This window comes from Bubalus bubalis, chromosome 16 (genome assembly GCF_019923935.1).
Source record: "Bubalus bubalis isolate 160015118507 breed Murrah chromosome 16, NDDB_SH_1, whole genome shotgun sequence".
In the NCBI taxonomy this organism is placed as follows: Eukaryota; Metazoa; Chordata; class Mammalia; order Artiodactyla; family Bovidae; genus Bubalus; species Bubalus bubalis.
Genome location: NC_059172.1, coordinates 67,922,246 through 67,945,087, shown reverse-complemented (window position 1 = coordinate 67,945,087; position 22,842 = coordinate 67,922,246). Strand labels below are relative to the sequence as shown.

The 22,842-nt window shown below is 40.4% G+C and overlaps 1 protein-coding gene and 1 long non-coding RNA gene across 6 annotated transcripts in view; one reads left to right on the top strand and one right to left on the bottom strand.

Moving 5' to 3' along the window:
- Nucleotides 1–11,254: 11,254 nt before the first annotated feature.
- LOC123329828 lies at nucleotides 11,255–13,238 on the bottom strand. Its single transcript, XR_006545420.2, has 2 exons — nucleotides 13,067–13,238; nucleotides 11,255–12,489 (listed from the first exon to the last, which is right to left on the bottom strand). It is a non-coding gene; the product is annotated as an uncharacterized LOC123329828 (long non-coding RNA).
- The window catches only part of CUL5 (cullin 5), a 138,702-nt gene continuing 127,531 nt past the window's right edge, over nucleotides 11,672–22,842 (top strand). For 4 of the 5 annotated variants that reach the window (XM_025266946.3, XM_044929776.2, XM_006053333.4 and 1 more), the window contains exon 1: nucleotides 11,673–12,128. Coding sequence is in view for 3 of the 5 variants with exons in the window: in XM_044929776.2 (XP_044785711.1) it covers nucleotides 12,105–12,128 (24 nt within the window). In the remaining 2 variants the exon portion in view is untranslated. Of the gene's footprint in view, nucleotides 12,129–22,842 lie in introns of all 5 variants that reach the window. The other variant, XM_044929775.1, reaches the window with a different exon arrangement.

Here is a 22,842-nt window from a genome sequence, read left to right as displayed (position 1 = left end):
GTAGCCCACCAGGCTCCTCCATCCATGGGATTTTCCAGGCAAGAGTACTAGAGTGGGGTGCCATTGCCTTCTCCGGAGAAAGGAGGCAAGAATATACAATGGGGCAAAGACAGTCTCTTCAATAACTGGTGCTGGAAAAACTGGACACCTAGGTTAAAAGAATGAAATTTCAACACTTCCTAACACCATACACGAAGATAAACTCAAAACGGATTAAAGACATAAATGTAAGACCAGAAACTATAAGCCTCTTGGAAGAAAACATAGGCAGAACACTCGATGACATAAATCAAAGCAAGATCCTCTATGACCCACCTCCTACAATAACAGAAATAAAAACAAAAGCAAACAAGTGGGACCTGATTAAACTTAAACGTTTTTGCACAGCTAAGGAAACTATAAGCAAGGTGAAAAGACAACCCTCAGAATGGGAGAAAATAATAGCAAATGAAACAACTGACAAAGGATTAACTTCCAAAATATACAAGCAGCTCATACAACTCAATACCAGGAAAACAAACAACCCAATCAAAAAGTGGGAAAAAGACCTAAACAGACATTTCTCCAAAGAAGACATACAGATGGCTAACAAACATATGAAAAGATGCTCAACATCACTCATTATTAGAGAAATGCAAATCAAAACTATAATGAGATATCACCTCACACTGGTCAAAATGGCCATCATCAAAAAGCCTACAAACAATAAATGCTGGAGAGGGTATGGAGAAAGGGGGACACTCTTGCACTGTTGGTGGGAATGTAAATTGATACAGCCACTATAGAAGATGGTATGGAGATGACTTAAAAAGCTAGGAATCAAACCATCATATGACCCAGCAATATACCCCAGTATATCCCACTCCTAGGCATATACCCTGAAGAAACCAAAATTGAAAAAGACATATGTACCCCATTGCTCATGCAGTATTTACAATAGCTGGAACATAGAAGCAACCTAAATGTCCATCGACAGATGAATGGATAAAGAAGTTGTGGTACATATGCACAATGGAATATTACTCAGTCATAAAAAGGAGTGCATCTGAGTCAGTTCTAATAAGGTGGATGAACCTAGAACCTATTATAAAGACTAAAGTAAGTCAGAAAGAGAAAAATAAATATTGTATTCTAAACCATATATATGGAATCTAGAGAAATGGTACTGAAGAATTTATTTACAGGGCAGCAATGAAGAAACAGACATAAAGAATAAACTTATGGACATGGGGAGAGGGGAGGAGAGGGTGTGATGTATGGAAAGAGTAACATGGAAACTTACATTACCATATGTAAAATAGATAGCCAACGGGAATTTGCTGTATGGCTCAGGAAACTCAAACAGGGGCTCTGTATCAACCAAGAGGGGTGGGATTGGGAGGGAGATGGGAGGGAGTTTTAAAAGGGAGGGGATATATGTATATCTATGACTGATTCATGTTGAGGTCTGACAGAAAACAAATTCTATAAAGCCATTATCCTTCAGTTAAAATATAAATAAAAAAATTTTTAAAGTAAGTACTTGCAAACCAAACAATTCTAAACACAAGATAAATTAAGCTAAATGAACTAGGAAATAATTTAATACCAGGTAAAACTGTGGTGTTGGAGAAGACTCTTGAGAGTCCCTTGGACTGCAAGGAGATCCAACCAGTCCATTCTAAAGGAGATCAGTCCTGGGTGTTCTTTGGAAGGAATGATACTAAAGCTGAAACTCCAGTACTTTGGCCACCTCATGCCAAGAGTTGACTCATTGGAAAAGACTCTGATGTTGGGAGGGATTGGGGGCAGGAGGAGAAGGGAACAACAGAGGATGAGATGGCTGGATGGCATCACTGACTCGATGGACGTGAGTCTGAGTGAACTCTGAGAGTTGGTGATGGACAGGGAGGCCTGGCATGCTGCAATTCATGGGGTTGCAAAGAGTCGGACACGAATGAGTGACTGAACTGAGCTGAACTGAACTGATTAATGTTTGTTTATTGATACAAAGTTGTCAACATGAAAAATAACTTGATGTGAAGAAAATTTAATGAAAGAAAATGCAAATGAGATAAGCGATTCAGGTGAACTTTTAGAAATAATTATATTTTAGGGTCTCTCCAGATATTCGACAACTTGAAAGTTAGAATTGTGCTAAAGTAAGTTAAGTGATTTAAGTTTATGGACAGTGGACCTCAAAAAAAGAGTTCTGTACATGATCAGTCAGGACTAAGTTTAAAATAAGTTTAGTTGAGTAAATGAACTTTAAAAAGTAAACTGGTGCAAAACTTTAATTTGGCTTTTCTCTCTGTTAAAAAGACAAGTTTTCTTAAGATATTGAACAGATTTTAAATTTCTTTTCCTTTTAAGTGATCTCTTCTGAATTTGCCTTTGAAATCTTTATTATCACTTTGGCTAAGTAAACAACCATTGTTTCATAGTCATGATCCTGTTGTGTTTTAAAACCCTTTTGATTTTTTTGAAGTCAAATTATAATGAAGTTCCTTTGACTTCTAGCTAACTTTGGGATGCTTCAAAGAGCCCCTAAAACACCTGCAAAGGGAGATATTAAACTAATTCGGTCTACATGGTATGTTAAATTACATACCAAGTGTTGTCAAATGAGTAATAAATTTTTTCGATTACATTGTATGGTAAATGTTAGATATTCTTGAGGTTATATGGAGCCCCTAAAATCTAATATGTCCTAGTAAAATAATATTTGAAGTGTGTTGTATGTAACAGTAGTAACTGAGTTATTAATACTTTGTCGGTTGTGTTGTAATCAGATTTAATATGACTTCTTAGGTCTTTTATCATTATAGACAGTTATGGTTTCACTTTGATGCCTTTGTAAAAATGCCTCCTCTTCAAGAAGATTTATAAAAAGGACTTTTGGATAATACAAGTTTCTGACTTTCACATCATAATGCTGAACTGGGTAAGAAATTGAAGAATTCTAATAGAAAAATCTGATGGCTTCATAAAGCTGTTAACAAAAGGATCAGTTACATAGCACTTAGTCAACTGGTAAATATGGTTATAACTTCTATGATTTCTATCTAAAAAAAATTTACTGGTTTACATCTGTGTTTTCCAGGTGTAAGGAAAACCTTCCCCTTTAATTATGACTTAACAGTAATTGAGTAAATTATACCTTTGTAAGCAGAATTGAAACATTTATATTTTTCTCTCTACCTGGTTGATTCTGCCAGTAGCACATGCTTGTCTCAAAGATTAAGCCATACATATCTAAGTATGCACTTCCAGTACAGTGAATCTGTGGATAACTCATTAAATCAGTTATGGCTCATTTGGTCACTCAATTATTGCAACTGGATTACTACTAGTCATACTAATCATTGTCTTAATTTGTTCTTTGTTTTCAAATTGTTTGTGCTTTTGTGTCTCCTTGCTGTACCATCTTTGTCAATGTTACTAGCTGCATTACTTATATCCTCCTAATTTATGAGATCATTGTCTCTTATAGTACCCAGTATGTAATAAGGCCTCCAACAAAACTTTTATAGCTAAGCATTTTGAGGAAATGGATCCCATTTATAACATAAAATAATGGTAATAGTGTGATTCTATGTATGGGAAGAAGCAACAAGAGAAAATGTTTCCTGGGTCATAATTAGACATAGGATCCAGAGGTGAAAGTGAAGTCCCTCAGTTGTGACAAACTCTTTGCGACCCCATGGACTGTAGCCTACCAGGCTCCTCCATCCATGGAATTTTCCAGGCAAGAGTACTGGAGTGGGTTGCCATTTCCTTCTCCAAATCCAAAAATTAACACTTGGATTAATATATCAAGAATTTTCATCTGATCTGGGATGAGCCTCCCACTGCTATGGGACAAAATTTGATCACAAAATGTCTCCCAAATATTGGTCAAATTCCTTATCACTAGGGGAGGATCTGAGAAATGGAATGTTTTCTGCCACTATAAGCCATCAGCGATTGCAGCCCTCCAATGTGAGCTGGTGAAACCTGAGGAAACTCAGGAAGGAGAATAATACCTGCCATCTAGCAGCCATCAGACTGCAGCCACTACCTATAGTGAACTCTGAGGAAACTCGGGATATGAGAATACAGGGCCCTAGATAGCTGAGGTGCATATCAAGGGAATGATTTCAGAGATCCTTGACACTTGCTTCTGTATGGGATACAGAAAAGTGCTCAATTCTTTAACTTGAAATGCTGCCTCCTGGGTCTGAAGTCCTCAAAATTCCCACTGAATAAAACATAACTCTTAACTTTTAGGTTGTGAATATTTTTACAGTCTACAGATGTAAAGTACATACTCTCCACATAGGAGCAAAAGAAGCAACATTTGGAACACTGGCATGGATGGTGGGACATTCCCAGATAGATCCATCTGACAAGATACAACAGGAAGCAATTAGAATGGTCATCTCCCTCTTTTCCACAAGATTGTAGAATGGACATTGACAGTGGGGAATTGTTACAGGGAAGAACTGACTCCATGTTGAGTCTGTTTCTCCTACTTTAATTTTTGCCTCCCGTTGGTTTTGTTCACTAAAAGGATACTGTCCATACATAACGGCCTGCCTCGAGGAATCCTTAAAAGTTAAACAAAAGTATGTTTGTTTAGGACTCTGTCTTCTAGTAGATGGCTACAGGGTGGAAGAAATTAACACATTCCCTCCCCAAGGCTGGTCATTCCAGGATATATCTGCAAGACTTATGACCTTTTTACTTTCTCACCTCCTCTCCTTCTCTATTCTATAAAAGAACCTGGCATTCAGACCGTGATAAGATGGTTTTCTGGAAACACTAGTATGCCATCTTCTAGGTCTGCTAGCTTTCCAAATAAAGTCATATGCTTTGCCTTAACACCTTGTGTCTGACTCACTGACCTGTTGTATGGTGAGCAGAGTGAACTTGGACTCAGTAACTGTTCAGTCCCTGGTCCAGGAAGATTCCACATCCTTTGGGGCAACTAAGCCCATGATCCACAACTCCTGAAGCCTCTACACCCTATAGCCTATGCTCAGCAACAAGAGAACCCACCACACGAGAAGCCCACACACCACACCTAGGGAGTAGTCCCTGCTCGCTGCAACTGGAGAAAACCCACGTGCAGCAACAAAGACCCAGCACAACCAAAAATAAATACATAAATAAAAGAAAAATAATAGACATACAAAAAGAAAGAATGGATAATCTAAGCCATATGCAGATGGGTCTTTCTTTGTAGTAAGCTGTCTCTGGAAAACAAAGTTTGGTAGGGGGATTACCTGTCACTGTTTTGTAGGAGCACAGATCAGATCAGATCAGATCAGTAGCTCAGTTGTGTCCGACTCTTTGCGACCCCATGAATCGCAGCACGCCAGGCCTCCCTGTCCCTCACCAACTCCCAGAGTTCACTCAGACTCTCATGTAAAGATCAATGGTGTCAGTATGTTATACCTGAGATGTTTGTGAGATCCCAAGTAGAGAGGACAAGCATGTGACTGGATATACGAGTCAGGAATCCAGGAGAGAGGTTCAAGTCTGGAAATACATATTTGAAAGTTCTTAGTGTTATAGCTGATATTTAATATTATGGGACTTGGTATGATCACTAAAGGAGAAACTGTATATAGAGAAAAGAGGGACCAAGATAGAGCTCCAAAGAACAATAACAATAAAGGTTAAGTAGAGGAAAAGGGCACAATACGAAAGAGACATAACCATAATGTAGGAAACAGGAGGGTTTGGTATCATGGAGGCCAAGAGACGAAAGCGTTTCAGGAAAGGGAAAGTGGAAAACTGCACTAAAAAATGTTGAGAATTAAAATCAGGGCAGTGACAACTAGAATGATGAAGGAGTTAAAGGAAGGATTCTTTTCTTTGGAGATGAAAGATGCTTCTGAACTTTTAAAAAATATACATAAGAATGAAATAAAATAGGAGAGGGGGGAAAAAACTGATAATACAAAAAAGGTGAGGGATGGATGGTTCTTGAGATAGGATCCCGAATACAAGTAGAAGTACTGGGCTAGAGACGGACCCTGGCCAATAGCACAGTAAGAGAAAGGGATTAAAAGCTGGAAGGACAGAAGTTTTTATCTTGGAGAGACAGAAGTGAGCAGTGGTTTGAAGTGAGATCTTAGTTCTTCCATGCCCAGGAGTAGGATCTAGGTAGCCTGGATAAAAACCAGGAATCCTAACCGCCAGTCCAGCAGGTGCTAGAGGCTGGAAGTAAAATTCCTCTGGCCTTTGTCTCCATTGAAAAATGCATTTCTCAAGAAGGCAAGACTGTAAAAGTAGGTACAAAGGCTATTACTAGATAGATATATAGTATATATAGATAGATAGATAGCCTTTATACTAGGTATAAAAGCTATTTCCCACACAGCACAAGTGGGAAAGCACACAGAGAAACAGTTTAGTCAAGAAAGAAGCAAGGCAAAGAGCAAGGATGGGGCTGCTGCTGCTGCTGCTGCTAAGTCGCTTCAGTCGTGTCCGACTCTGTGCAATCCCATAGATGGAAGCCAACCAGGCTCCCCCATCCCTGGGATTCTCTAGGCAATAGTACTGGAGTGGGCTGCCATTTCCTTCTCCAATGCATGAAAGTGAAAAGTGAAAGTGAAGTCGCTCAGCCGTGTCTGACTCTTAGCAACCCTATGGACTGCAGCCTACCAGGCTCCGCCACCCATGGGATTTTCCAGGCAAGAGTACTGGAGTGGGGTGCCATTGCCTTCTCCCAAGGATGGGGCACCCTCACTAATGAGAAGTGCAACTAAACCACTTATATACGGAAGTTCTTCTGGATATTTTACTTTTGGCTAGTTGTCTGTTTCTTTTTTCCACACCTGACCCACCCTAGAAGAACCCTCCCCAACATGCAAGCACAAATTTTTTCCAAGGATTCCAGCCCGGAGGTCTACTATGGGGTGATGCTCCCTTTTTTTTGACCCTCAGGGGGCCTTCCTGGGTGTGTGAAATGTCTCCCTTGCCTCGAGGAGGGGAAATATGTGAACTCTTGATCTTTTACTCAAACAGGGATTAGCCCCTCTCTGTACCTGCCATAACTATTATCTCAAAGTGTCCAAAGGAAACAAAGCCTGGTTTTTTACCCTGTTTCTGTTGTTCTTTCTAAAATGCCTAACCTGGAGCTCACCTACCTCCTGTCTCAGGAAATGCAAACAGGGGGCTAGTTTTAAGCATCTTGCCTGAAGCCCATCTATCTCCTGCCTCAGACTGAAGATTTCATGAGAGAAAAGAAAGATGCCATTTATATTTGCAAGGAAGTAGAGATGGAGGTAATTCACTGCGAAGGAAGAAGGGGAGTAAATGCTTATAAAATGAAGTAGGAATTCTAGGAAATGGAATGGAAGAGCAAGCCCACTAGAGAAAAATAGGACAGGATTGTTGGGTAGTGTTAAGTTCCCACCTGAGCTCTGAGTTTGAGTCTAAAGTAAAATCACACAACTCAGTTTTGAGCATTTCTCTAGCAATGTTCAGCTACTTGGGTGTAGGCATGAAGAAGATAGAGAGGATTTATTGAAAGGTTGTTTTTACTACTTACGTATGACAGAGGAGAAAAGGGACTAGGCTGTTGCAGATATTTTTAAGAAAGTGATTATTTAACATGTATAAATTAGACTTTGGGAATTTCACTCCTGACCATTGTCACATGGGTGAAAATCTTAGGATGGGTCTCTTCAGTTTCAATAAGTTGCAGGAATGGAGCTTAGGAATGTTTGGGGCCATGGAAGAGGAAGTCATCCTAACAGAGCAGTCCTGTGGGCTGAGCAGATTTAAGGTACAGGTGATTGCCAACAGGCAATATGGAGAACGCAGCTGCCTCTGGGATATTCTCTCCCAACAAAGACAACTAATACACCTGTCTGCACTGGCAACGTGTGGCATCCTCTGGCACAGCAAAGGAGTTTCTGGTTTAGGAATAAGGATAGAAATTGATATAGGAATACAGTTAGATTCCAGTTACTGTTAGGCTTACGGTTGGGTTTAGGGTTGGCTTTGTGGGTCTTCCTGGTGCCAGGCAGTCATACAGTTTTTTGGGGTGAACTCTTCTTTTTCTCCATGTAGTACCCAGAGGTCTAGGAAGCCCCAGTAGCTATCTTCCTTCCTCTCCCACTCCAAAATCTTGAAAACCCTTGATGCTCCATCTAGTGTTTTACCAGTTATTAATAGTTTTTTTTTTTTTTAATAATTATTTATTTATTTCTGGTTGTGTTGGATCCTAGTTGTGGCATGCAGGATCTTTGTGGCACGAGAGCTTCTCTCTAGTTGTGGCTCGCGAGCTCCAAAGCAAGTGCACTCAGCAGTTGCGGCATGAGGGCTTAGTTGCCAGGCAGCATGTGCGATTTTAGTTCCCCAACTAGGTATTGAACCCATATCATCTGCACTGGAAGGTGGACTCAACCACTGGACCACCAGGGAAGTCCTTAACTAAGAGTTTATTGATTAAGCTTCATACACTACCTTTATATGTACAAAGCTTTGTTTTTTCTTCTTACAAATGAAAAGCTTTGAATTTATTATTGTGCTAAAAATGGACTTCAAGAACCTATTTTGGAAGTAACAATCCCAAACTTCCTGGTAGTTAACAGGAGCTTTATGGTCTGCCAGTCTTGCTTGGATTTCTATACGGAAGTGTGAAAAAATAAACACAAATATATTTTTCAGATTCATATCATACAACTGAGTGGGAAAAAAGATGTTAAGTGTGTAAGTGGTATGCCATCGTTTGTGGGAAGAGAAAAGAAATACACATATGAATGTTTATATATGCAGCAAATGTCCTAGGGATTCACAAGAAATTTATAATTGTTATTTCTGAGTAAGGGACAATGATTGCCTGAAGGACTGTGAAGGAAGAGAGGTCTATTAAAAAAATTTCCCACAACATTTAATTATGAAAAATGTTAAACATATAGACAAACTGAAAGATTTTACATAGAGGACACTAGTTAATCCATCCCAGATTCTGCCATTAACATTTTTTACTATAATTGCTTTGTTGACTTTTCTATGCAACCATCAATCCATCTTATTTTTTGATACATTTCAAAGCAAATGGTAAACATAACTTCAGTTATCCCTAAATTCTTCAGCCTGAATATCATTAACTAAACTCAAATGTTGTTTCTGCTTTTTCTTTTGAATGAAATGCAAAAATCTTAATGGTACATGGGCTGGGTTTTGACAAATAAACAGAGGTAAACATCTGCCTGCCAAGCAGGAGACATGGCTTTGATCCCTGGGTTGGGAAGATCCCCTGGAGGAGGAAGTGGCAATCCACTCCAGTATTCTTGCCTGGGAAATCCCATGGACAGAGGAGCCTAACAGGCTACAGACCATGGGGTCACAACAAGTCGAACATGGCTTAGTGTTTAAACAACAACACAATAACAATACACCTAAATAAACCAAATACCTACCACAATATAGAACATTACCCTAGGAAAGGGAAGGAGGCTTACTTTTAACTGTATTCCTTTTAGTACCTTCTGAATTTTATGTTATGTGATTGTGTTCTCTATCTTTAAATAAATAAAATATTTACATGTTTTAATAATGATGGTTTACAGAAGCTAAACTGGGTGAGGAAGGAAGTGAAAAAGGAGGGAATGATAGAGAACAAGGAAGTAGTGGGGTCAATGGAATGAAGAACTCACTTGAGGTCAGACTGTAGCAATGGGATTGCCAGAGCAAGCAAGTTTGGAGAAAGGAATGTCTTGTTAGACAGTGGGATATTTGAAACTGAAAATTCAGAAGTAGTCGTTCAGAGTGTGATCATAGGAATAGTACAGGATACTAGTCCCTTCCAAACCATATGTTCGGAACTGCACATTTTATTTTACCCTTGTGGTATTTATCACAACTCCAATTCAGAAACATTTGATTCATGTAACTGTGCTTAATATCTAGCTCCCTTATTAGACTATAAGCTCCAAGAGGACAGAGGTCTTATCTGTCTCATTTAATCCTAGATTTCCAGTGCTCAGTACATAACAAGAAACTTGAACAGGCATTAAATACTTAATTACTTAATAATGAATTCTTTAAGAAGGATCATTAATTTATGAACAAATTAAACTGTTACATTGCAGTTTGTTGCCTAACTTTTTAATGGTACATAGTTATAAATTAATCAACTTACACTTTGCAAATAAAGCAGTAGAGCTGGACTAGGGTTGAAGACAACCCAGTGTCACTGGAAAAGGGATCCATAATTATAGAAAGTTTATTCTGGACCAGACTTTTTGCCCCACCCAGTTGTGACCTTGACCAGAAAGAAGTTTCCACTTTCTCATCTGTAGAACAAAGATTGGAGAAGGCAATGGCACCCCACTCCAGTACTCTTGCCTGGAAAATCCCATGGATGGAGGAGCCTGGTAGGCTGCAGTCCATGGGGTCGCTAAGAGTCGGACACGACTGCGCCAACTTCACTTTCACTTTCCACTTTCATGCATTGGAGAAGGAAATGGCAACCCACTCCAGTGTTCTTGCCTGGAGAATCCCAGGGATGGGGGAGCCTGGTGGGCTGCCGTCTATGGGGTTGCACAGAGTCAGACACGACTGAAGCGATTTAGCAGCAGCAGCAGAACAAAGATGACCTCTAAGAGTCATCCCCATGTTGACAGGACATTACAGGCCTAGTGGCTCTTAATCCTTGTTCTACCATGTAGTCATTGTTTAATCATGCCTAGATTACTCTCTAATAAATCACTGCAAAATGTTGGCCACCTAGGTGGCATGATTGTGTCCATCTAATGAGATAATACAAAAGTTTTCTAAATTACCCTTCTCATTGGATTCACTACAGAGTAGTCAGACCAATCACGTTGAAATGGGAGTCTGATCATACAACTCCTCTGTTCAAAAACCTGCAATGATTGCCCATCTCACAGAGAATAAGAGCCAGTCTTTGCTGTGGTCTACAAGGCCCTATAAGGCCTTCTGCTCTTCTTTCTCTCTACTCTAAACACACTAACCTTCTAACTAACTGTTCTTCTGAAACTCTGGGCAACCTGCCACCTGTGTTCCCCTCTATTGGGAATGCTCTCCTCCCAAATATGTCCTGGCATTCTCCCTCACCGCTTTCAAGTCTTTTTGCTCAAATGCCATCTTCTCAGTGAGACCTACTTGGATCCTTCTGTTTAAAACTGCAAACTGCATCCCTCTTCTCTATTTTACTCTATAGCTCTAACTTATTTCTCACATATTATGTATGAATGAACAGTTCGGAAACGCGTAGAATACAATACTAGGTAGGTATTACATGTAGGTTCTACATATAAATTACTTTCCCTTTATTTGGCCAGTGGTTTGAGGTCTGAAGGGATAAAGCTTAGGGGTCTTACGGTATAGGATGTTCTGGTATACCTGATCAACCTCTTAGAGGTTATTTCAGTGCCAGGCCCTCTTGAGTAGAAATATTAATAGTTAACACGTTCGTGCGTGGATTCATTGATTCATGCACACAAATATTTCTTGGGTCCCTTCTATGCGCCAGTTCTCGAAGACAGCTATTACAAGCATTTCACTCCGGATAATGTCTTTTTCGTAACCTCCCCCCAGCACTCGGCGGCGGAAGACACATACTCCTGCCAGCAGAGGGCGTCCCCCCCCCGTCCTCGCTGCGAGATCTCTGCCCACGACGCTTTCAGGCTCCCACGCTAGCTCCCGAGCGCGGCCCCGCCCGCCGCGTCACGTGACGCGGCCGCCGAACCAGAGCGGCCGGTCCCAAACCGAGCTAAATTCGTTGCCAGTGGCCTCTGCGGGTGCCACCACAGGGGCTCATCTGAAGGAGTGGGGAGGCTCGTGAAGCCGATGCTTCCTCTTCCGATTTCGGGTCGGCTCCTGTTCCCTCTCACCTTTCGCCGCTGCCGTCTCCCTGAGTGTTTGCATGAGCTCTCTCGTACGGGGAGGCCCCGGTGACCATGTAGGGAGAGAAGAGCGAGGAAGCTCCGGGAGTGAGGGACGAGGTCAGCGCTGTGTGCACGCCGGAGCCCACCTTATTCACAGTGCGGGCCCGGGGCCCCCTCGGCCCAGGTGGGAAACTCGGGCCTGCAGTAGTGGCCTGGCACGGAGCGCCACGAAATCTCGCGCGGTCTCGCGAGAGTCTAAGTTGAAGGAACATGGCGACGTCTAATCTGTTAAAGGTAAGACCCTCAGTCCGGCTTGGATTTCTACTCCTGGAGCGGTGGGTTCAGCTCTTGGGGAATGGCTCGGTTCTGGTTCAGCGGCGAAATGGGGGAGTGTTCAGGGGTTGTCTACCGGAAGGGAAGACGGGGAGGCAGCCGCCGAGGAGTGGAACGCGGTTCTCCGGCCTTGGGGTCGAGAGGCCCTGGTGTCCCTGCTGCCGGTAGCTTGGTGGATGAAAGGCCCGGCCAAGGGCTGACGGCGGGCAGTGGTCTCAAGGGGCCAGCGCTGGCCCGGGACCCCGGAAGAAAGGCGATGCCGTGTCCTGACGGATTGGTCAGTTAGTGTCCTTAGGGTCTCAGTTTCTTCTGAAGCGCGAGTCTTGAGACGCATAAGAAAAAAAAAAGAAAATCCCAGAAAATGTTGCTAACAGGTTTTAATGACTTGGACCCCCACCGCCTCAGTTTCTCTTCTCATTCGATCTGCGCGGATTTCCAAGTCAGACGGCAGCGCCTGTAGCCCCACTCCCTCCCTTAACTGCAGGCTACACGTTCCCTTCTGTTCTTCCTTTCTTGAGTTCGTATTTTTACCTTTTTAACTTAGGAAACTGTTCCCCAACCCCATTACACCACACAACCAGATGACTACAGTGGAAGCACTGCCGTTGTTTTAGGGCTTAGGAAAGTTGCCTTATCAAAGACAACCGTTAAAGTTAGTTTTATGTATTTGGGATAGCAAGGGGGATCTAGGCCCAGAGAGGCAGATTCTCTACCATCAGTAACAAAGTTGAGAGGAGAAAGGAAGACATGACACTAGTTTCTTCTATGGTATGTTTGTAGTAGGCAATACTTTATACCTTAAAAGTATTACTGAAATGGGGGTAGTAGATGAACTACTTCTCCCTCAATTAGGCCTTCAGACAGTGTTGATAGAGAATAGAAAATATATTAAAACTTACTGTAACCTCACTCTTGTCTTCTTTAGACTACGGATACTAACTATATTAGTCTCTCTAATTTTACTAATTTTAGAGGCAGTATGTCTTCTTTTGGAGAAGGGAATGGCAACCCACTCCACTGTTCTTGCCTGGAGAATTCCATGGATAGAGGAGCCTGGTGGGCTGCAGTCCACGGGGTCGCGAAGAGTGACACGACTGAGCAACTAACACACACATATACACCGCCCCGCCCCGCCCCTCCTGCCCCGCCCCGCCCCGCCCCTCCTGCCCAACCCCGGGTCTTCTTTTAAAAGAGGGAGGGACCTAGAACTAGACCTAATTTCTGCTACTTAGAATTTCTGCTCCATGACTTTGGGCAAGTTTCTAAATCTCTCCGTTCCTGAGTTTCCTCATCAATATAATGAATTATCAATAGCACTTATTTCATAGGAACTTTGTGAAGATTGAGTTAGTATATATATAATCTTAAAACAGCGACTGGATCTTAACTGGTATGCAATACACATAAATTGCTACAGTTACCTCTGCTGTTTCTCTAAGAAAACAAGTTCATGGGAGTTGAGTAACTCACTACTTTTATAGCAGTATAGCAAAGTTCTAATATATTAATTCAGAAAGAAAACTTTAACTTGCAAAGACTCCTGTTAATGTATCCATGCATCTACATAACCAATAGTGTATGTTATTAATTGAAATGTGTTTAAGAAGTAATTGTGAATTTTTGACTTACTGATAACGTGGATATAAAGCAAAGTCTTTTTTCCTTCCAGATTTGTGTCTCAGAAAAGAGTGAGTCACTTTATTCTACTCCATACAAAGCTTTACAAAGCATTGTTTGGAGGAGATATAAGTCTGAAGCTCCTTCTTTCAATACTCTTAAATCGTTACCTTGTAGAGATTATCAATCTATATGTATAGCACACACCCACCTATAAACTGAAAAGGACACCTGAATGTATAGAAATAGGTGCTTAAGACTTAGGTTAAAAAGATCGTAATTCGAGCAGTTCTGTAACTCAAATAACTTTTATAAATAAAAGGAAAGTGATAATGTTTGGACAAAACTGGTAAAAGTCACAGTCTCTAGTGAATATGAAAAGATGACAGATACACTTGAAAATTTTCAATTATTTAATGAAATGTTGAAAAGGGGGAAAAAGAATTTCTCAATATTTTATGTAGTATGTGATTTTTAAATACATACAACTAACAATGGATATTATAAGTAGACATTTGATTCTTTTATCTGTATCACCAAAAGTTTCCTTATTCACATTGGTCAGAAAACTTTTTTTCTTTTTTTTCTCTCCTTATTGAAGTGTGTGTATGGAGGGAGGGATTGTCTTGTATTTATGCCTTTAGAAATAGTTAATGAAAAAGTAGGACATTTGTTTTGGACAAATGGCAGGGAGACCCTTACCAGAATTCGTAGGGTCATTTGAATTAAAGTCTGGAGGAGGTTGAGGGGAAGGGATGGACTGGGAGTTTGGGATTAGCAGATGCAAACTATTGTATATATAGAAAATAGAACGTATAAACAACAAGGTGCTACTTACTATATACCACAAGGAACTATATTTAATATCCTGTGATAAACCACAGTGGAAAAGAACATTGAAAAGATTGTTTATATATATATATATATAACTGAATCACTTTGCTGTACAGCAGAAATTAACACAGCGTTGTAAATCAACTGTACTTCAATTAAAATATAAATAGATCAATAAATAAATTCAAGTTTGGTAATACCTTGAATAGTCATAGATCTGGCTAGGGAATGGCCAAGTTAGCCTCATTTCCTTTTTTGACAGGTTTAGTAGGCTGGTTCACTAGACAGATGTCTTGGACATGGTGCAATTAGATTTCATCAGAGCATATTTGACAGAATTACCATGTCTTATGCGGTTCATGGGGTTGCAAAGAGTTGGACACGACTGAGTGACTGAACTGAACTGATGGTCAAAATTGAGAAGTGTGGCCTAGAAGAGAATACAGTTAGAATTTGACTATCAGGTAAACAGCCATATCTGAAGAATGATGAGTAATGTCATCAACCCTGAAGGGAGGCCTTTAGTGTTCTGCTGAAAAATAATGCCCTCTTCCTGTGTACCAGTAAGAAGTTAAGTTTATTGAATTTGTGAATGAAGAGTTTGGAGGGATAGCTAATATGTTATGAAAGATAACATGATTCAGAACTTTGTTATGAAACTTAAAAGTAAGAACCTAATGCAATAGAAACCACCTACTTTTTTCATATTGGAATTTGATTGTATTAATAATATATTCACTAAAGCAAGTAGACCTTTGCTGGATTTTAGAACTCTTTTGGATATACAAAGATGTTGTGTTGTACATTTTGACATATGCAATTACCAGTTGCTTATGGGCTTGCCTGGTGGCTCAGACGGTAAAGCATCTGTCTACAATGCAGGAGACCTGGGTTCGATCCCTGGGTCGGGAAGATTCCCTGGAGAAGGAAATGGCAACCCACAGTACTCTTGCCTAGGACATCCCATGGACAGAGGAGCCTGCTGTCCATAGGGTCGCAAAGAGTTGGACACAACTGAGTGACTTCACTTTTCTATGGGCTTGCCAGGTGGCTCAGTGGTAAAGAATCTACCTGCCAATGCAGAAGACACAAGTGCCTTGTGTTCAGTCCCTGCGTCAGGAAGATCCCCTGCAGGAGGAAATGGCAACCCACTCCAATATTATTGCCTGAACAATCCCATGGACAGAAGAGCCTGGTGGGCTACAGTCCATGTGGTCACAGAGTTGGAACTGACTAAAGCGACTGAGCATGCATCATGCATCTTACTCCGAATAGCCGTTCAAATATTTTTTGTTAAACCTAACCCTATTCAGTTCTTAGCACATTATCTAGCTATTTGAATGCCCTTAACATCCTTGGTCAATAACACAATGTTTTCTAGTTTCCCCTATGTTCTCCTCTTTTCCAAGGCACCTGCTCCATTGCCTCCTTCCGCTTGTTCTTATTCAGCTTATGTTTTCCCACCAGGACTTAGCAGCCAGTTCCCTGTTTTTTTGTTTCAGTCTTCTTTATCCTCACCTCTCTTGTGTTTTTCACCGACCTCCCTTCTCTCCTTTCCTAATATAATTATTTCTCGGGATTTAATCTCCATCGTTTCTCTATTTTTGTACCTTCCTCCCCACCCTCCCCACCCCCCCGGAAGTCTTAACTCCAATGATTTCACTGTTTTTATCTCTTAACTCTGATCTGAGAGCTAGGCCAAAGCACAGTGCTGACTGTATCAGTTTCCTGCTCATATACCTTTGATAGTTCAAATTCTTCAAGATCTTTCTAGTGAGGTCTTCTCCCTAATATCTCTCTCCTTCTCCTTCCCCTCTCTCCCCCTTCCTCCCAAATGTGCATGGGCTTGCAGGCACACACACATACACATACATTCCTTCCCTCCCTCCTTGCTGGTTACTTTTTGGTTTATTATTGTACCAGAGTCTTCAAGACTTTTTATGTTTGCTGTTTCTTGTGTTAGGAATATCCACCGTGCCCCCCGGCCCCCCCCCCCCCGCCCCACCACCAACCTGTTAAAATCCTATTTAAGTCATCAAGACTCAGCCCAGATAGCTCCTTTTTTCTGAGAGCTCTCCTTTGGAATTAGTTGTTGCCTACTCTGCATGACCATAGCACTGCATCAGTATCTTCGAGCATTTACGTTTTGCCTTTTATGTTAGTTACAGGATCTGTTTGTGTATCTTAACTCCCTTTGTGGATTGTAAGCACTGTTAGTGTAGGGACTTTATAATTTGTTGATGCTTTTAACCATTTAGTGTGGTGATTATTCATGCTTCATTTCAGTTCAGTTGCTCAGTTGTGTCTGACTCTTTGTGACTCCATGGACTGCAGCACGCCAGGCCTCCCTGTCCATCACCAACACCCGTAGTTTACTCAAACTCATTCCATTGAGTCAGCGATGCCATCCAACCATCTCATCCTCCTTCGTCCCCTTCTCCTCTCACCTTCAATCTTTCCCAGCCTCAGGGTCTTTTCAAATGAGTCAGCTCTTTGCATCAGGTGGCCATAGTATTGGAGTTTCAGCTTCAACATCAGTCCTTCCAATGAACATTCAGGACTGATTTCCTTTAGGATGGACTGGTTGAATCTCCTTGCAGTCCAAGGGACTCTCAAGAGTCTTTTCCAACACCATAGTTCAAAAACATCAATTCTTCGGTGCTCAGCTTTCTTTATGGTCCAACTCTCACATCCATACATGACCACTGGAAAAACCATAGCCTTGACTAGACGGACCTTTGTTGGCAAAGTAATGTCTCTGCTTTTTAATATGCTGTCTAGGTTGGTCATAACTTTCCTTCCAAGGAGTAAGCATCTTTTTATTTCATGGCTGCAGTGATTTTGGAGCCCAGAAAAATAAAGTCTTCCACTGTTTCCTCATCTATTTGCCAGGAAGTGATGGGACCAGATGTCATGATCTTAGTTTTCTGAATGTTAAACTTTAAGCCAACTTACTCATGGTAGGTGCTCCATAAATGAATGATAGTTGACTGAAAAGAGAAGTCCAGTGCAGTATCCATGCATTGTAGATGGCTCAGTAAATGAGCGTTGGTTGGTTAAAGGGAGGAATTTCTGGCTTTATTTCCTTCTAATTAGATCTAGAGAGAGGGGGAGAGAAAGGAGTAGAAGAGTAAAAGCAACGCACAAAACAGTCTAAACTTACAAGTGAAATGTGAAGCACTACTTTTTTCAGTGGAAACTTTTTTACTCTTTGAGAGGAAAGAAAATGGAAATACAAAGGAGTGGTTCAAAGTGCGTATAGAATTAATTTTTATTAAAATAATTTTATAGACTCATGTGCAAGGCACCAGGATATAAAGATAATGGAAAACAGTGTTCATGGTCTTAGGGAATTAACCAGATATTAAAGGTTTTAAGGCAAGAACTTTGGAAGTGTTACCATGTGTTGCATTGGTCTCTCATAGACAGAGGAGATCACTTCTGGTGTGATGATCAAGAAAAGTTTTATTTAGAAAGCATTGGAGCTGGATTGTGAAGAAAGGTAGACTTTTTGTTGGTGATGATCGGGGGAAACTGGTAGAACATGCTTGGCAGAGAATATGAGTGTGATACCCAGATTTGAATAATGTCAGTGAATGTGATTAAGATACACAACTGGAATTATTTTTTAATGTCTATTTAAACATAAACGAGAGCCTTATTTAGAACCTAACTTTTCATTGGGTTGATGGAAATTGCCCTTTTGAATGAGCATCTAAGGGGAATGTGATCGTTAGGGCCACTGTCCTTCACTCCAGTGGCCTGACCTAGAGACCTGGTTACATTTGACACTCACAGCTGAGGGAGAAAACCAATTCAGGGGTGCATATATTGGCCAACCAATTCAAGGGTGCATATATGGGCCAAGGGTAGGGGTGAGAGTGGGAATAGAAGACTAAATCGTATACTTGTTATATGTGATACTCACTATAAAAGTGTGAAAATCTTTCATGTTTTGTGAAAATGAGTGAGTGAGCAGTTACATAATCTGGAGGTGATATATTACTTAAAGCTACTCATGGGAAATGACAGTTTAAGATAAACTGTGAGAGATCCATTATTTATCAATGGATTAGAAGAGAGGAACTTTAGTTTGCAGTGAGATTTCAAGAGGACGTTAGGCATCCAGCTGGTGGACAGAGAAAAATGAGACAAAGACAGGTGTTTCTTATTAGGTATTTTGCAAGGGTCCTAGTGAACCTAGTTATATTATAGAAAGTCACGGCTCCTGCCTTGGTGTAGTGTATACAGTAAGTTGGTGCCTAATCAGTTCTGTTCACTGAAGTACTTGTCTGACTCTTTGTGACCCCATGGCCTGCAGCACTCCAGGCTTCCTTGTCCATCACCGTCTCTGGGAGTTTGCTCAGACTCATGTCCATTGAGTTAGTGATGCCATCCAAACCATCTCATGCTCTGTCATCCCCTTCTCCTGCCTTCAGTTTTTCCCAGCATCAGGGTCTTTTCCAATGAATCAGTTCTGTCTCTGCTTTTTAATATGCTGTCTAGGTTGGTCATAGCTTTTCTTCCAAGGAGCAAGCGTCTTTTTTTTTTTTTAATTTTATTTTTTTTTAAACTTTACATAATTGTATTAGTTTTGCCAAATATCAAAATGAATCCACCACAGGTATACATGTGTTCCCCATCCTGAACCCTCCTCCCTCCTCCCTCCCCATACCATCCCTCTGGGTCGTCCCAGTGCACCAGCCCCAAGCATCCAGTATCGTGCATCGAACCTGGACTGGCAACTCGTTTCATACGTGATATTTTACATGTTTCAATGCCATTCTCCCAAATCTTCCCACCCTCTCCCTCTCCCACAAAGTCCATAAGACTGTTCTATACATCAGTGTCTCTTTTGCTGTCTTGTACACAGGGTTATTGTTACCATCTTTCTAAATTCCATATATATGCGTTAGTATACTGTATTGGTGTTTTTCTTTCTGGCTTACTTCACTCTGTATAATAGGCTCCAGTTTCATCCACCTCATTAGAACTGATTCAAAGGTATTCTTTTTAATGGCTGAGTAATACTCCATTGTGTATATGTACCATAGCTTTCTTATCCATTCATCAGCTGATGGACATCTAGGTTGCTTCCATGTCCTGGCTATTATAAACAGTGCTGCGATGAACATGGGGGTACACGTGTCTCTTTCCCTTCTGGTTTCCTCAGTGTGTATGCCCAGCAGTGAGATTGCTGGATCATAAGGCAGTTCTATTTCCAGTTTTTTAAGGAATCTCCACACTGTTCTCCATAGTGGCTGTACGAGTTTGCATTCCCACCAACAGTGGAAGAGGGTTCCCTTTTCTCCATACCCTCTCCAGCATTTATTACTTGTAGACTTTTGGATCGCAGCCATTCTGACTGGTGTGAAATGGTACCTCATAGTTGTTTTGATTTGCATTTCTCTGATAATGAGTGATGTTGAGCATCTTTTCATGTGTTTGTGAGCCATCTGTATGTCTTCTTTGGAGAAATGTCTATTTAGTTCTTTGGCCCATTTTTTGATTGGGTCATTTATTTTTCTGGAGTTGAGCTGTAGGAGTTGCTTGTATATTCTCGAGATTAGTTGTTTGTCAGTTGCTTCATTTGCTATTATCTTCTCCCATTCTGAAGGCTGTCTTTTCACCTTGCTAATAGTTTCCTTTGATGTGCAGAAGCTTTTAAGGTTAATTAGGTCCCATTTGTTTATTTTTGCTTTTATTTCCAATATTCTGGGAGGTGGGTCATAGAGGATCCTGCTGTGATGTATGTCAGAGAGTGTTTTGCCTATGGAGTTTTATAGTTTCTGGTCTTACATTTAGATCTTTAATCCATCTTGAGTTTATTTTTGTGTATGGTGTTAGAAAGTGTTCTAGTTTCATTCTTTTACAAGTGGTTGACCAGAGTTCCCAGCACCACTTGTTAAAGCGATTGTCTTTAATCCATTGTATATTCTTGCCTCCTTTGTCAAAGATAAGGTGTCCATATGTGCGTGGATTAATCTCTGGGCTTTCTATTTTGTTCCATTGATCGATATTTCTGTCTTTGTGCCAGTACCATACTGTCTTGATAACTGTGGCTTAGTAGTAGAGCCTGAAGTCAGGTAGGTTGATTCCTCCAGTTCCCTTCTTCTTTCTCAAGATCGCTTTGGCTATTCGAGGTTTTTTGTATTTCCATACAAATTGTGAAATTATTTGTTCTAGCTCTGTGAAGAAGACTGTTGGTAGCTTGATAGGGATTGCATTGAATCTATAGATTGCTTTGGGTAGTATACTCATTTTCACTATATTGATTCTTCCAATCCATGAACATGGTATATTTCTCCATCTGTTAGTGTCCTCTCTGATTTCTTTCACCAGTGTTTTATAGTTTTCTATATATAGGTCTTTAGTTTCTTTAGGTAGATATATTCCTAAGTATTTTATTCTTTCTGTTGCAATGGTGAATGGAATTGTTTCCTTAATTTCTCTTTCTGTTTTCTCATTATTAGTGTATAGGAATGCAAGGGATTTCTGTGTGTTGATTTTATATCCTGCAACTTTACTATAGTCATTGATTAGTTCTAGTAATTTTCTGGTGGAGTCTTTAGGGTTTTCTATGTAGAGGATCATGTCATCTGCAAACAGTGAGAGCTTTACTTCTTCTTTTCCAATTTGGATTCCTTTTATTTCTTTTTCTGCTCTGATTGCTGTGGCCAAAACTTACAAAACTATGTTGAATAGTAGTGGTGAAAGTGGGCACCCTTGTCTTGTTCCTGACTTTAGGGGAAATGCTTTCAATTTTTCACCATTGAGGATAATGTTTGCTGTGGGTTTGTCATATATAGCTTTGATTATGTTGAGGTATGTTCCTTCTATTCCTGCTTTCTGGAGAGTTTTGATCATAAATGGATGTTGAATTTTGTCAAAGGCTTTCTCTGCATCTATTGAGATAATCATATGGTTTTTATTTTTCAATTTGTTAATGTGGTGTATTACATTGATTGATTTGCGGATATTGAAGAATCCTTGCATCCCTGGGATAAAGCCCACTTGGTCATGGTGTATGATCTTTTTAATGTGTTATTGGATTCTGATTGCTAGAATTTCATTAAGGATTTTTGCATCTATGTTCATCAGTGATACTGGCCTGTAGTTTTCTTTTTTTGTGGGATCTTTGTCAGGTTTTGGTATTAGGGTGATGGTGGCCTCATAGAATGAGTTTGGAAGTTTACCATCCTCTGCAATTTTCTGGAAGAGTTTGAGCAGGATAGGTGTTAGCTCTTCTCTAGATTTTTGGTAGAATTCAGCTGTGAAGCCGTCTGGACCTGGGCTTTTGTTTGCTGGAAGATTTTTGATTACAGTTTCAATTTCCGTGCGTGTGATGGGTCTGTTAAGATTTTCTATTTCTTCCTGGTCCAGTTTTGGAAAGTTGTACTCTTCTAAGAATTTGTCCATTTCTTCCACGTTGTCCATTTTATTGGCATATAATTGCTGATAGTAGTCTCTTATGATCCTTTGTATTTCTGTGTTGTCTGTTGTGATCTCTCCATTTTCATTTCTAATTTTATTGATTTGATTTTTCTCCCTTTGTTTCTTGATGAGTCTGGCTAATGGTTTGTCAGTTTTATTTATCTTTTCAAAATCCAGCTTTTGGTTTTGTTGATTTTTGCTATGATCTCTTTTGTTTCTTTTGCATTTATTTCTGCTCTAAGTTTTAAGATTTCTTTCCTTCTACTAACCCTGGGGTTCTTCATTTCTTCCTTTTCTAGTTGCTTTAGGTGTAGAGTTAGGTTATTTATTTGACTTTTTTCTTGTTTCTTGAGGTGTGCCTGTATTGCTATGAACTTTCCCCTTAGGACTGCTTTTACAGTGTCCCACAGGTTTTGGGTTGTTGTGTTTTCATTTTCATTCGTTTCTATGCAAATTTTGATTTCTTTTTTGATTTCTTCTGTGATTTGTTGGTTATTCAGCAGCATGTTGTTCAGCCTCCATATGTTTGAATTTTTAATAGTTTTTGCAAGTGTCTTTTAATTTCACAACTGCAGTCACCATCTGCAGTGATTTTGGAGCCCAAGAAGATAAAATCTGTCCCTGTTTCCATCGTTTCTCCATCTATTTACCATGAAATGATGGGACTGGATGCCATGAGTTTAGTTTTCTGAATGTTGAGTTTTAAGCCAGCTTTTTTCAGTCTCCTCTTCCACTTTCATCAAGAGGCTCTTGATTTACTCTTCACTTTCTGCCATAAGGGTGGTGTCAT